The sequence below is a fragment of the Triturus cristatus genome, chromosome 1_1 (assembly GCF_964204655.1).
Source record: "Triturus cristatus chromosome 1_1, aTriCri1.1, whole genome shotgun sequence".
Lineage (NCBI taxonomy): Eukaryota > Metazoa > Chordata > Amphibia > Caudata > Salamandridae > Triturus > Triturus cristatus.
The window spans coordinates 92,133,133-92,146,782 of record NC_140579.1 but is presented as its reverse complement, the minus strand read 5'-3'; the positions used below and the strand labels follow the sequence as shown (position 1 = coordinate 92,146,782).

Here is a 13,650-nt window from a genome sequence, read left to right as displayed (position 1 = left end):
AACACTGTATCAGGACCAATCAATGGCTTGATATGCTGCAATCCCTGTTTGAAGGCATAATAACACTTTTGTATAAGCAGAAAGGATCGAGAGAAGACCTCAAGAACTATGGGTCAATCTCGCTCATCAATGTGGACCACAAAATCCTAGCAAAGGTAAGGGCCAACTATTTGGAGAAGGTAATAGCAAAGATAGTCCACCCTGACCAGTCATGCGGGATACGAGGTCAAGCGATGGCAGACACTCTTGGCCTAGTTTGGAATACGGTCGAGTACGTCAAGTGCTGAAAGGTTCAAGCGGCCTTGGCCAGACCAGGAAAAGGCATTTGACCGAGTCTTCAGTGAGTTCATGGGCCAGAAACTCAAGGCACCGAGACTGGGTGACTTCTTCTGCGACGCGGTGACCACAATATCTCTAGCACAGCATTGGTTAACGGATGGAAAACCGTCTAGTCCCTGTCCTATCCTGTGTTGAGCAGGGCTGTCCTCTTCTGTTCATTTGTGTTTTAGAGCTCCTAGGTCAACGCATCAGACAGAACAGGAACATCAGAAGTGTGACAGTACCAGGTAGCACCAAGAAGGGCGAAGTGAAAGGCTACCTTTATATGGACGACATCTCGCAGAGGAGGTAAGCACCGTCCCCTACAACCAAGATTCTCAGTGGTTCTACAGAGAAGTGGAGAAATTCGTCAAGGAGCTTGGCCTGAAGGCTGTCGTCCCAAATCAGTGGACTTCAAAGACTGTTGAATAACTGATCTGTGCAAGAAACACCAGCTAATAGAGAGGCGCCTTCCTTTCTGCAACAGCAGACCATGTGCGGAAGAACGTCATCTCCAAAAGCCTGACCAACCAGACCAAAGGCATCATCTGGATGGCCATTCAAAGAGGTCTGCAAGTGAGACTAGATGACCTACCATCTCTTCTGGGAATGACCTGCCGAGGGCCCTAATCACAGAGTTTGGAGCCTAGACACCCACAACATGCATCATCAAAGACTCGTCAATGTATGGTTTGTTCCCAGGGACACATGCACTGAGATATCCAGGACTGCTAAAGACTCCAGTGCTGTTTTAAAGATGTTCTTATGTTTTACGGAAACGGCCTGGTAGTAGAGAAGAAGGAAACATCGACCGTCGTCTGCCGAAAGATGTCCACACTCTCCTGCAGATCTACATAGTAATCAATGGATCAGACACTGTTAACACCAAGGGACCCAAAGTGGCCCCTCCGCCCTGCTAGGGAGGGGCTGGAGGGACTACTCATACTGTTTTCTCTTACCTCCAAGAATCGAATGGTGATCAGGGAGAGGAGAGGACAGATGAAGACAGGCAAAGTAAATGTAATGTATTGTTTTTTCTAACGCGACCTTTTCCCTTCACTAGTAAACGGTCAAAGGAAAAGTTTGTACACATGATTACATGGATCTGAACAGAACACAAATTCTTGACAAGGGATCAAAGCAGTGGGGTAACAAAACTTGAGGGGCCCCCCTGCAAAGTACATGGAGGAGGGCCCTCTCTCCAGTCCACCACCTACCACTTTAATGAGGGGCCCCTGGAGATTGCCCCCCACCACCACAGTGCCTGCGGGGGCTTAAGTTTCGCCACAGCATCACAGCAGTCTTGCTTAAAGCTCTGGTTTCCCTATGTGTGAGTAAACAATAAGTCCTAATAACACATTATAATCTCATGGAGTTGCTAAATTCCCCATGTCACAGCTCAGTTTACCAACCCATGGTGTTGTCAAAACAGTTAATTCCTTTACTCTAACTAGTGACTTGCAATAAATCACATGACATTTACTTCACATTATAAGAAATATATGACTTCCTTAGTTTGCCCTTTTTGCCATATTCAATTTTCTCTCCGACTACAGTTACAGAATGTCCAAAAGATCAAATGCCTGAAGAGCATAATCGGCTCAGGCAAAGGCAGTGACATGTCAGGCTCCCAGACATATGACTGACTACACTCCAAAAAGACAAAGACTGAAGTTTTCAAAATGTCTTTAAAAACTCAAGATATCGTAAACTGGCCAGTTGGGAGCAGAACTGTTTTCTGTAACGCCTTGAACAGATAGATCGCAGGGGCTTCAGAAGCAGCAGCCACAAGCACTTCCTGGAATAAGGGAGGGCGGGGGGGGGGGGGAAGCTGCACTAGTCAGCTGGCCACGGTACTGCTATGAACTGCAGGAAGAATGGGTGCAGGTATCACCCACAGATCAGGCAGGCAAGCACAGAGAGGAACATGATATGCTATTTCCTTCAAGTTAAGTGTTCTAGGCAGTCTCTAAGTGCTTTTTCAAACTCAGGTCTGTAACCCCTAAGGAATGTGTCCCTACCCATGCGATAGCTGAACCCGGTGTTCACCCATGCTACCCCCCCTCCTCCCCTGACTCCCCATGCTCTGAACATATCCCCACAGCTCTCCATGCATTTCCTAGAATACTGCTGCTAGCAGTGTTGCCTCTGTTGGTCCTGCACCTTCTTACCGCAATAAGGAGGTTGAGCTCCAACCGCAGAAGTGTCGCTTCCAGCGTCACTGAGGCCACTTTATATGTGTCTGGCTCTTTCACCTCATCGCAGAAGCTCATGCCGTCCGTCTGCTCCTCCGTGTAGCCGTAGAGCCGCAGGATATCACGCCCTCCCTGTAGGAACATGCACTATTAGAATACCACAAAGCCAGAGACGCATGATCTCACGCTCTCCCTACAGGAAAATGCACTATTCAAATACCACTAAATCAGAGCAGCAAAGTCTCATGCACTCTCTGCAGGAACAAGTATTATTAGAATACCACCAAGTCAGAGCTGCAGGATCTCACGCCATACTTGCAGAAACATTCACTATTAGATTACCACCACGTCAGAGACACAAGACCTCACGCCCTGCCTGCAGAAGATGCGCTATTCGAATACCACCAAGTCAGTGTTGCATGATCTTACGCCACACCTGAAGGGAGATGTACGATTAGAATACCAAGTCAGAGCTGCAGGATCTCTCACACCATCCCTGCAAAAACATGCACTAATAGAAAACCACCAAGTCGGAGCGCAGGATCTTAAGCCCTGGCTGCAGGAACATGCACCAACAGAATACCACCAAGTCAGATAAGGGATTCTAGCAGACATGTTTTGGAAAGGACCTCAAGGTAAAAATACACTGGAATTGAATTTTCATTGCCTATTATTTATCAGACATCTAATGTTGTGCCCAGATGCATACAAGTTGTTTTTCTTCAAAGACGTTTTTCAAATCACAAGGTACTGTGACTTCTCTTGATGATAATGCGCATGGTCATCGTCTCCATTGTTAGATTGTTCTCCCGCACAGCGCTGCGAGTGAGTATAGAATCTGAAGCGAAGCGATAGATTGAGATATATATACACAGAGAGAGATGGAGAAAGAGAGAGAGAGAGATGTGCATGCATAAGAGGAAAAAGAGGAAGTGAAAGATACTGCAACAGCCACCAGGGACCGTGGAGGAGGGTGGGCGCATGTGAATCTACAGCACTGCATGCCACGAACAGATGCTTACAGGGTAAGATTTTCCATTCGAGGCATGTGTGGCTGTAGATACAAATGTGGGCATAGGCTGTAGAGCAGTCCTCCCAAAAAGGGAGAGGCTAGCCAGTGTAAGTTTCAGGAGAATGAAAGAGTGTACGGAGCACAGCCTAACCAATATTAGTTTGTTGGTAGGCTAGTACATGCACAGAGTAGTGTTTAGTAAAAGTGTGTGGTGTGGACCAGGTAGCTGCTATGCATACATCAGTTATAGGGATGTTCCCCAGGAAGGCCATAGAGCAGTGGTCTTCAATCTGTGGGGCGCGACCCCCACGGGGGCCGTGGAGTCCTGGGAAGGGGGTTGCACATTTCCAGGCCTCACTTCTGCCTGGAATTTAAAACATGTGCTCTTCCTTTTGAAAAACGGACGCAGTCGTTAAAATGATGCAGCTTAAGTTAATTGTCTTCTGTGCTGTGAAATGAAGAGGCTGGGCTGGGCCTGAAACAATGCTTGGGGCCAGGGTGCCTGCTTACCTGAATGAAATGTAAATGTGAGTTTTGAAGTAATCTGCAAATGTAAATGGTGCTTGGGAGCGGTTCTGGCTTTAATTGCTTTTTGTTGGCAAAGATTTTTATTTTTTGTTGTAGTAAGAATACTTAGCTACTGGTCTGTGAAGTGCATGCTTTTAATTGCTTAGTACCTCTGAGGAGGTGTTAAGGGGACAGTTATGCAAAAAAAATGCATTACTTATGTTCTGGTATTACTAAAATACACACTTTTGAAACTCCATTATATCCTAAAACTATTTGCACAGTTTGTAGCAGACTACCTTATAATGTGTGTAATACAAGAATAAAATAATGACTTGCACTCTCATAGTGCTTTCTGTCACAGGCTGTGACCTCGTAGCACTAAAAATCCACAAGTCAGTATTCCCCGCTGCACCAACCAAATTTAGGGGCAGATTTACAAGGAACTGACAGATCTGCATAGATGCGTCAGTTTCCTTGCGCCAGTGCCAAATGTCTTTGCGCCAACATGGATGCGCTGTATTTACAATACAGTTCTCCATGGCACAAGGATTAACAGATGCGTCAGAAATACTGATGCATCGGTTGGCACAAAAGTGACGCATCGCTGGAAATGCTCATGAAAGTGATGCAACTCCAGCAATGTGCCACAACAGATAGGTGAGTCTCTCACAAAAAGCCCTGCGTCATACTTACGCCTGGTCTGAGCAGGCGTAGGGATTTTGAAGCAGTGAAGGCGTAGAGTGACTTAGTGAAATGTTGTAAATTTTACTGCGTTAATTCTACATGGCTTTTTGCGCGGAAATGCCTAGCCTGCATACATTATACCTGGTGCAGGTATAATGTGACGCAGGGCTTTACAAAGTGACGCATCTCCCTAGATGCGTCATGTTGTAAATTGGCTGAATTGTTTGCGCCGCCGTTGCGTCAAAAAAAGTGACGCAATGGCGGCGCAAGGATGTGCACAGGGCTTGTAAATCTGCCCCAAAATTCTGTGGCTCTCTTGTTACAGACACAGACCTCTGCAGTGCATTAACTAATAGAGGTTTCCTAATGTACTACAGTGCATTTCCTACTTTTTTGTATTTTTCATTTAAGATACCCATTATTTAATATGTAGCTACCTGATGGTGAAAAACCTAAAAAAACAAGCAAAATATTTTGTGGCTGATTTACGAGAGGCTTGAGCCACCAGAGCTTCATTTACGATTCAGATACGATTGCGACGCACAAGCGTCGCAATCGTATCTATGAGGCGACGCAAAGTCACTCTGCGCGGCTATGAGTGCCCTCATACATATGGAGTAAGACAAAGCAGCGCAGGTCGCTGCCTTGCCTCAGTCTGTCAAGTAGGAGTTCCATGGGCATTGCGGTGGGTGTTCCCACACAACACCCATGGATGTTACACTGCCCCTGATTTACCAAACCATGTAAACCTGGGGCAGCGCCAAAACCTTATGCCTCCCCACACACAGCAGGCGTAATGAGGAGGAATGTTTTCATGTCTCCTTGTATTTTCTCCTCTTTCCATGTGTGCTGCATTCTGTAGCTCACATAGAAAGAGGAAAACCCCTCTCGGGGCACCTAGGCAGCAATTTGTGCGGCAACGTAGAGGGAAAGGACAGGAATGCATCATATTTCATAAATAAGGTGCATTCCTTCCCTTTCACATTGGCATAGGGCAGCGCAGCAAGAAGACGTGCGGCGCTGCCCTAGGCCAATTCCTCATAAATGAGGCCTTTTGATTTTAGCCACACCTTTGACCACGCCCCCACGCTCACTGATCTTTCATTTGATAAACACTGTTTAATATTATTTCCCCACTGTAAAAATGATTTGCCTTTGGAATTGGGGTGTTTACGGTTGTCGATAGTTGTCAATGTTGAGGAGTACCAAGTTCTAGACATTTTTGTCAGGAGGGAGTCCTTGCACCTAAAACATTTGACAGGGGGGGTCTTGGCATCAAAAAGTTTGAAGACCTCTACCATAGAGGCTCCTTTCTTTGGAGTAATATGCGCTCTAGGAGGAGTGGGCAGAGTCCTCCAACCTTTAGCAAAGCATGTCTGGATGCATTCAACTATTTATCTGGCAATGCCTGACTTGGCTAGAGGCATGTTTTTGTGCGATTGGAAGAAAGCAACAAAAAAAATTGTTGTGTCTCTCTAAATAACCTGGTTCTATCAATGTAGCGCAGGGTGGCACGTTTTACATTCAAAACATGAAGAGGCCATTCTGCAACTGAATCAGGTTGTGGGGGGGGGGGGAAACAGGAAGGTCAATAGACTGATTAAGGTGGAAGTGAGACACTACTTTAAAAAGGAATTTGGGGGTGGGGCGGAGGTCAACCCTTACCCTATGAATTTGGAAGAAAGGTTCTTCCAGGGTCAATGTCTGAAGCTCAAATTTATGCCTGAATTATGTGATAGTAACCAGAAATGCCATCTTCCAAGAGAGGAACTGACGGGGGAAGGAATGGAGGGGCTCAAATAGAGGGCCCTTGAGTCGTGAGAGTACAATGTTGATATTCCAGGAGGGTGCCGGTGGGACCTGGGAAGGAATGACTTTTAAAAATAATAATAACAGGTATCAATGGGAGAGAGAGGAACAGAAAATGGCTAGTTCTCTTACCCTAGTATATGTATGAAAATCAAAAAGACCTAGCTATTGAGTAGAAGCTCAAGATGTGTGTTTCAAGAATAGGGAAAAAAATATTTGTTTTTTATGAAAGCCCTCACCCACCAACCTAGTTGGTGGCATGCTTCATCATCAGGCCCCACCCAAGGCACCCAGCGTGCCTTGGGTGTGCTACGATGCCTGGCTACAGCAGAGCAGGTATCGTGTAGTGAGTATGCAGTGATGGTGTTGAGAGTGTAGGTTTAAAACTGTCCTAATGTCCCAGTATCCACAGGGGTTATTTTAATGATAGGCCCTTGGCAGTATTAAAAGTAAGGCAGCGGATGTGAGTGGAGTCAACGTGTTTCAGCCAGGCCTCTAGTTAAATATGGCTTTCATCAGGACCTTATGTGAGAAGTGAACTAAAAAGGTGATCTACAGAGTATGTGTGACCAGCTATGTGACGCACTCGCTAAGGTGCGATATATGCGAGAGGAAAATTTCCTCTAGCGGTTTTGTACTCTGGTATTATCAGAAAAACAACTCATGAATTCCGGGAGGGGGTCAGGCTTTTAGTCACAAATTCGTCAAAGCACGAGACCTGTGTATCAACCTTCTTGGCCTGCATCGGAACTCCGTCGGGATTTCATAAAAAACAAATGTTGTTTTCCCTATTCTTGAAACACACATCTTGAGCTTCTACTCAATAGCTAGTTCTTTTTGATTTTCATACAAGGAATGACTTTTGACACCCTCCATGAAAGCTTAAATGGTTGGTATCCTGAAAAGAGAGATGTGCTGTCTATTCTTAAGATAGGCAGCCATGGCGGCCTGGTGCAATCATATGGAAGTAAAAGCTTACCAGAAACTTGCAAGTAAAGTAAGTAACAATGTCCTGTATTGCGGTTTCATAGGGTCAATAGCTTTTGAGGGACAGTAGAAGACAAATCTGTTCCACATAGCAGTCACAGGTGGTAGGCCTGCGTGCTTACTTGAGAATGCACATGCATTCATGTGGAAAATTAAGGTATCCAAATTCTATGACCTCAGGAGCCAGATCGCAAGGTTGAGGGATCTGGGTGCCATGGTTCTGGGCAAGAAGGTCTGGCGTGTTAGGGAGCCTCTTGTGCCGAACCATAGAGAGTTCAAGCAGACTTGTGAACCAATACTGGAGGGCCGATGAGGGTGCCACCAGGATGAGTGCGAGGGACATCTGCCGAAGCATTCACACCACAAACGGAAGAGAGAGGAGGAAAAGCATAGGCAAATATCCCTGACCAGCTCATCAATAGTGCATTGCAGCTGGATTGGGAGTGTGGGAACCTGGAGGTGAAGTTTGGGCATTTGGCCTTTTCTGCTATTGCTAACAGGAACTCCCACCCTTCCCATCTGTGAAAGTAGTGGAGGAGAACTTGCAGGTGGAGATACTACTCTTGGACTTGTTGCCGAATTCTGCTGAAGTTGGCAAAATCGTTGTCCATTCCCGGAAGATACTGCACTAGCAAATACATTTTGTGACAGAGAGCCAAATACTCTCGGACAGCTGAGACAGAGTGTGGAGAGTATGTCCCCCCTGCTCCAGAAGGTAATATATGGCTCTTATATTGTCCGTCCGGACAAGAACAACCTTGCCTATCAGGTGAGGTAGGAACGTCTTCAGCACTAGGTGAACGGCTAGAAGTTCCAGGTAGTTGATGTGGAGGCCTTGGAATCTGGCTTCAAAATGACCCTGGACAGTCAGATCTTGAACGTGGGCACCCAAACCCGTAAGGGAGGCATCCATTGTAAGAATCCTCCGCGGAACTGGGTCAACGAACAGCCGCCCCCTTGCCATGCAAGTGAGGAGTGAGCTGGGAAGGCGGCATCTCCCTGCGGTGAGGACTGGACACTTATTTTTGACCGCACACCGCCCGGCTTGTGGAAGATTGAAAGCCCTTGATCCACGCTGGTGCCGAAAAGCTGAACTGGACCACAGTAGGGGACTATGGTTGACTGTAGGGTCTAGTCCTCGGTGGTGGCAGCCCTGTGGCCGGGTGGTCCACGAGCGCTGGGCCTTCTTCCATGGCGCGAACAGATACGACTGGCACCTGGAACACCGCCTGGTTGCTACGTGGCAGAGGAGGTGATCCGAGACCAATGCGAGCCCCAGGCTCCGCTCGGTGCGACCTGGGAGAGGTGTGCCTCCCCAAGGAAGCCTTCGACCATGGAGAAGACTGGGCAAGATCGACTGCTGGCAGCCCGGAAGCCTCAGGGAAGATAGGCCTGGCGATTGGGGCCCATCTTTGTCAGCTGCAACGGATACAGCCGGCGAGTGGGCCAGGGGCTCCAACAGATGCACGACCTGGCGGGGCATGGTCCCCACAAATCATTGAGAAGTGAACTGTGGGGGCAGTGGCGTCCCGCTGTGGGGCTCGGAGGTGGAAAGAGTCCACAAGCAGTCAGGAGGCCTAATTTCTTAACACCCAGGCCGCAGGACTGACTGACTTGGAGCTGGCCGGCCAGCGAGTGTGGGCGCGGCGTTCTGATGTGTGGGCTGCAGCAATACACAGGGCCCAAATCCCTAGTCCCTGATCAGTGCATGTCAACGGGGATGAAGTGACCCGCCTTGGCGCCCGATATTAGGACCTAACCACTGTGGATCATAGGACACGCTTGGAGAGGTCATATAAATACGAGACACCCTCACAGTCAAAAACAAATAGACTGCAGACGCCTCAGGGTCCAGGCTCCATAAAGGCAAAGATCCAGCAGTAGCGGCTCAGACGAGATTAACCACAGGGAAAACTCCCAAAATCAGTGCTCAGAATGAATGCGGGACCAGCAAACAGATAAAGATGTGCAGAATGGAGCCCAAACAAGCTAAACTACCGTTTGAACCCCAGAGGCTGGCCCAAACTCAAGGATACAGTGATCAGCAAGCCATGGACCAACTCTCCGAAGCCTCAAAATTCCTTGATGAAGACCTCAAATCCCTCTTGACAACTATGAAATACAGCCTCACCTCAATAGAAACACAAATGGACTCCATGTGCAGCCGAATAGACTTCATGTCCCAAAAATTAGAGAAACATGACGGCCGAACAGGTAAAGCGGAACAGAGAATATCTGACTTGGAGGATACATCCGCAGCCAGGAAAGCACAACTTACTCAAACGGATCGCTTGTTAAAAGTTATTGCACTAAAAATGAAGACTTAGAAGAGCGCTCCAGGCACAGCAACATTTGTATCCACGGAGTGCTGGAAAACGGCAATTCTGGGAGGATGGAGGACTATGTCAAGCACATGTTACGGACCACCTTTGGAGCATATGCCTTCTCTGTACAAGTTGTGGTGGAGAGGGCACACTGATCGTTGGGGCCTCGACCGCCCCCAGCAATTACTCCCAGACTCATCATCACCAGTTGCTCAATTTTTGAGACCGCGATACAGCCCTCCGGCTAACCAGGGCATAACAGCAAATCACGTTTGACGGACACGCTGTTGCATTATACCCGGATTTTACTATGGCAGTTCAAGAGGCCAGGAGGAAATTCGTACTGGTGAAAAAGAAGCTTCAGCAGGCGCAAATTTTGATGCAATGATGTATCCGGCATGCCTTTGAGTTACCCATCAGGTACCAACATTTCTTCACCATACCACAGCAGGCGGAGGACTTCCTAAAATGCACAAAGAGAAACCCAGCCAGTAGGGAGGTGGGCGGTCAGGGTGACGACTAGCCATCATCGATGTAAGAGATCGAGTAACTGAACTCCTAAGGGATTGGTCGTGAGCATCTCAGAGAGTCGTACAAACGATACCGCCACTAAATTACCAGGGCCAGAATGCCACCTGAAAAGCGTACTGTTGCTGATGCGACTGATTTAATCATTATCGCATTTCTACTCTTTCTTTTGCAGCTTAATGAGCAAATATCTCTACTCTTCCCAAGCACACCCCTCCCTCTATTCCCGTCAACAGGTGGGGAAGGGACGGGTTGCGGTACCCTCTGGTGTTACCTCGAAAGGTGATACCTCACTACTCTATTACCCTTCTATCGGATTAAGTTCCTTCACCTTCTTTTCCTTCTGTGTCTTTCCCTTTCTCTGACCCAGTTAGCTGCATCACCTATCATAGCACAACTAGGTAATACAAAAGAGAACCCACTTGACTGTACAAGATACGTGGCGCTGGGATTGTTGTTGGACAAACGTAGGGTGGCGTGTAGACGGGGTAGAGGGCCGGCACCTAAATTTAAAGACTGGATACAAGATCTCCTCTTTTGGCAAGAACAAACAATGACTTCTGCAGAGCTACTTCCCTTATCCTCCAGACCAAAGGACATTTGGGACCCCTGCGTGCCTACCTGATGGCCCATTGTGATATTATGAGGGGGCATGACGCACCTCCTGGAAGGGATGCATGAAAGATCTGTCATTACTTAGTTGGGACATGTCTCCCGAGAAACAGTGAAGGTCTGCTAACTATTTCAGATGTAGTGCAGAAGATATTTTTGGATGAGAGAGATATACTCAAACCCGGTCGAGAATACGAGCCGAGAGAACATCGTGGGTGTTACATCCTGTATTTATGCATTGTAACCCAGCATGTATAATATATATGTATTGTTTCCCTTTTCATGCTGTAGGTTTTCATGGGTATGAGCACTGTATATCTTTGTGTGAGATTCCACATTCTATATGGATTGTAGTCATCTGTGTTCCACACTGTTGGACCAGTTCCCTTTGGAGATCAACCTGGGAAGATGGATTAGCCGTGCTGCCAATAAATCTACTTATCTACAATTTGGACTTATTACTTTCCAACAGTGGCGACGAGTTGAACATCACAGATTCACTCTAGTCTACACTGCAACACGGGAACAGAGTGTCTCTCGAACCTACCAATTTTGGAATTTATTTTTATGGTTTACCCCGGAATTATTCTTATTCAGCAGTTTGGATGACTGGTGAATTTCTCGTATACATCCTGCAAGTGGCGCATTTGGAATTTTTGTGATTTGATCGGCGTTTCCTCAATATTTTTACATTCCGATATCCCTGGCGCAGTAAGTGTTTAAAAAATAATAATAAAGTCAACAGAATCCTACCTTTCACGAGACTTCGTCACGGCTATTCGAGCTCAGGAGATTCTACATTCTCCTCTTCTCCTCCGTAAGAACACGCATCCAGGCGAGCAGTCCCTTGTCATCACACTGCCAGTGCGTGCAACATACATGTCGGCCATTTTGTGGTTGCCTAGACTACACTTCACCACGTTTCAACTAAAGTACTCATTCCTCATTAAACACGCTGAGGTGCGTGTTCTGCACATCGCGTCATCGGAGATCATCATCTGTGAAGAACTTTATAGTTCACCGTTACTGAGAGTGAGTTATTTACATTATCCATACTACTTTTGTTGCAAATCTCCACAAATTTAGACATTTCATCCGAGCAGACTTTCTATGGGCACACTTACATCGAGATATCGTTTTATTTAACAATATAAATTTTCCTGTCATAGTCCACATAATTTATACAACACAATGCAGTTTGAACCTCCTGCCAAATTCTTACAAAACAAAGGTGATCCACCCATGCCATGGTCCAAATGGAAAGAAGAATTCATTACTTATATGAAAGCAAGAGATGGTGAACGCATGGGTGCTGAAAGACAAAAAAAGTATATTTCTACATTGTTTAGGTTCGGAGGGGCAGGAAATGTTTAGAACACTTCCTCAAATTGTTACACAAAGTGGGACAGGTGAAGGAGGAGACAACATGAATGTATACGTTGAGGCATTAACCAGGATGGAAAAGACATTCAAGTCCGTTACAAATATTGCTTTAAATAGATTTAAATTCTACACTAGGGCGCAGAAGGAAGAAGAATCATTCGATGTTTTAACTGTTCTAAGATCTTTGAGTCTACATTGCAATTTTGGTACCATTACGGATGAAATGATAGGTGATCAATTATCGTACACGGGGCGGGCTCTGCAGAAAAGCTTTAGACCTCAACACTAATTTGTTTATGCATAAATTAAGACCACATCTACAGTAGCTTATTACTAGTATACCTAAGATAAAAGGACCTTTTTGGTCCTGTGCACGATTCTTTACTCTGCACCAGTGGCATGAGTTCACTGAAGAGTAATATTGACAGGAGTAGTATTAATGATAATTTCTTGTTATATACAACGCTATTACAGTTACTAAGCGCTATAAATAATAGCTGCCGTGCCTCTGACCCAAGTTAAAGATACTCAATACCACAAACAACTCTAAAAGGTAAGTCCTTCACTGCAGCTAGCGTTTTTCTGGCAGCCTGCTAGCACGCATCAACTCCGCTCAAGAAGGAGCACAGCATAGACTAAGTGCTCATTCATTACTTGGCCTCTCGCTGACACTTAGCTGATCAACTCAACAGAGCGGGCTTGACTCTGGGATTGAGTCCTATGTTGCACAAGAGAGCAGGGATTAACTCTAAATGAAATGATACTGCGTCCGCCGCAGATCTGTGAGCTCGCTTTCCTATGAAGGTTAATCAAAGACTTGTTACTTAAAGGCTGTCAGACAGATCTGTTTATGATGAGGGAGTGCTAAGAGACTGTCGGTTTGCCTGGGGAGCGCTTAGGTCTCCTCGGTCGCAGTTCCTGACCCTACCCGCTTAGGCGCTTACCTCCTTTGAGGGGTCCCCTTGTAGGTGCGTGTCCGATCTGCTATGGGTCAGCGAGAAATTAACTGCTAGACGCCACTCACGATGACTGAAGTGCTGTGCTCGGACTAGTCAGTAAGAGATGCTGAGGCTGATTATGGGGAGATGGGGAGCAGTGTTCATAAGTGATGAGAAAGGGGGTGCATATCTAATCAGGTAGTGGTGAAAGTCGCTGATAGAGTACAGTGTACTTGAAATGAGTGTACAACTCCTGGTGATTTGCTATCGAGAGACTACTAACAAAAGCAAATTTTAGCAGAGGGCACAGTGTCCTACTAATATAATAAGTGCAAATCCATAAGTGACTA

General features: G+C 46.4%; 1 protein-coding gene across 1 annotated transcript in view; it reads right to left on the bottom strand.

The window, feature by feature from the left end:
• LOC146869584 (E3 ubiquitin-protein ligase RNF31-like) overlaps positions 1-13,650 on the bottom strand; it is a 275,447-nt gene that overhangs the window by 170,937 nt on the left and 90,860 nt on the right. Inside the window, exon 4 of the mRNA XM_085654296.1 lies at positions 2,490-2,645. Within this exon, the coding sequence (XP_085510422.1) occupies positions 2,490-2,645 (156 nt within the window). The remainder of the gene's footprint in view (positions 1-2,489; positions 2,646-13,650) is intronic.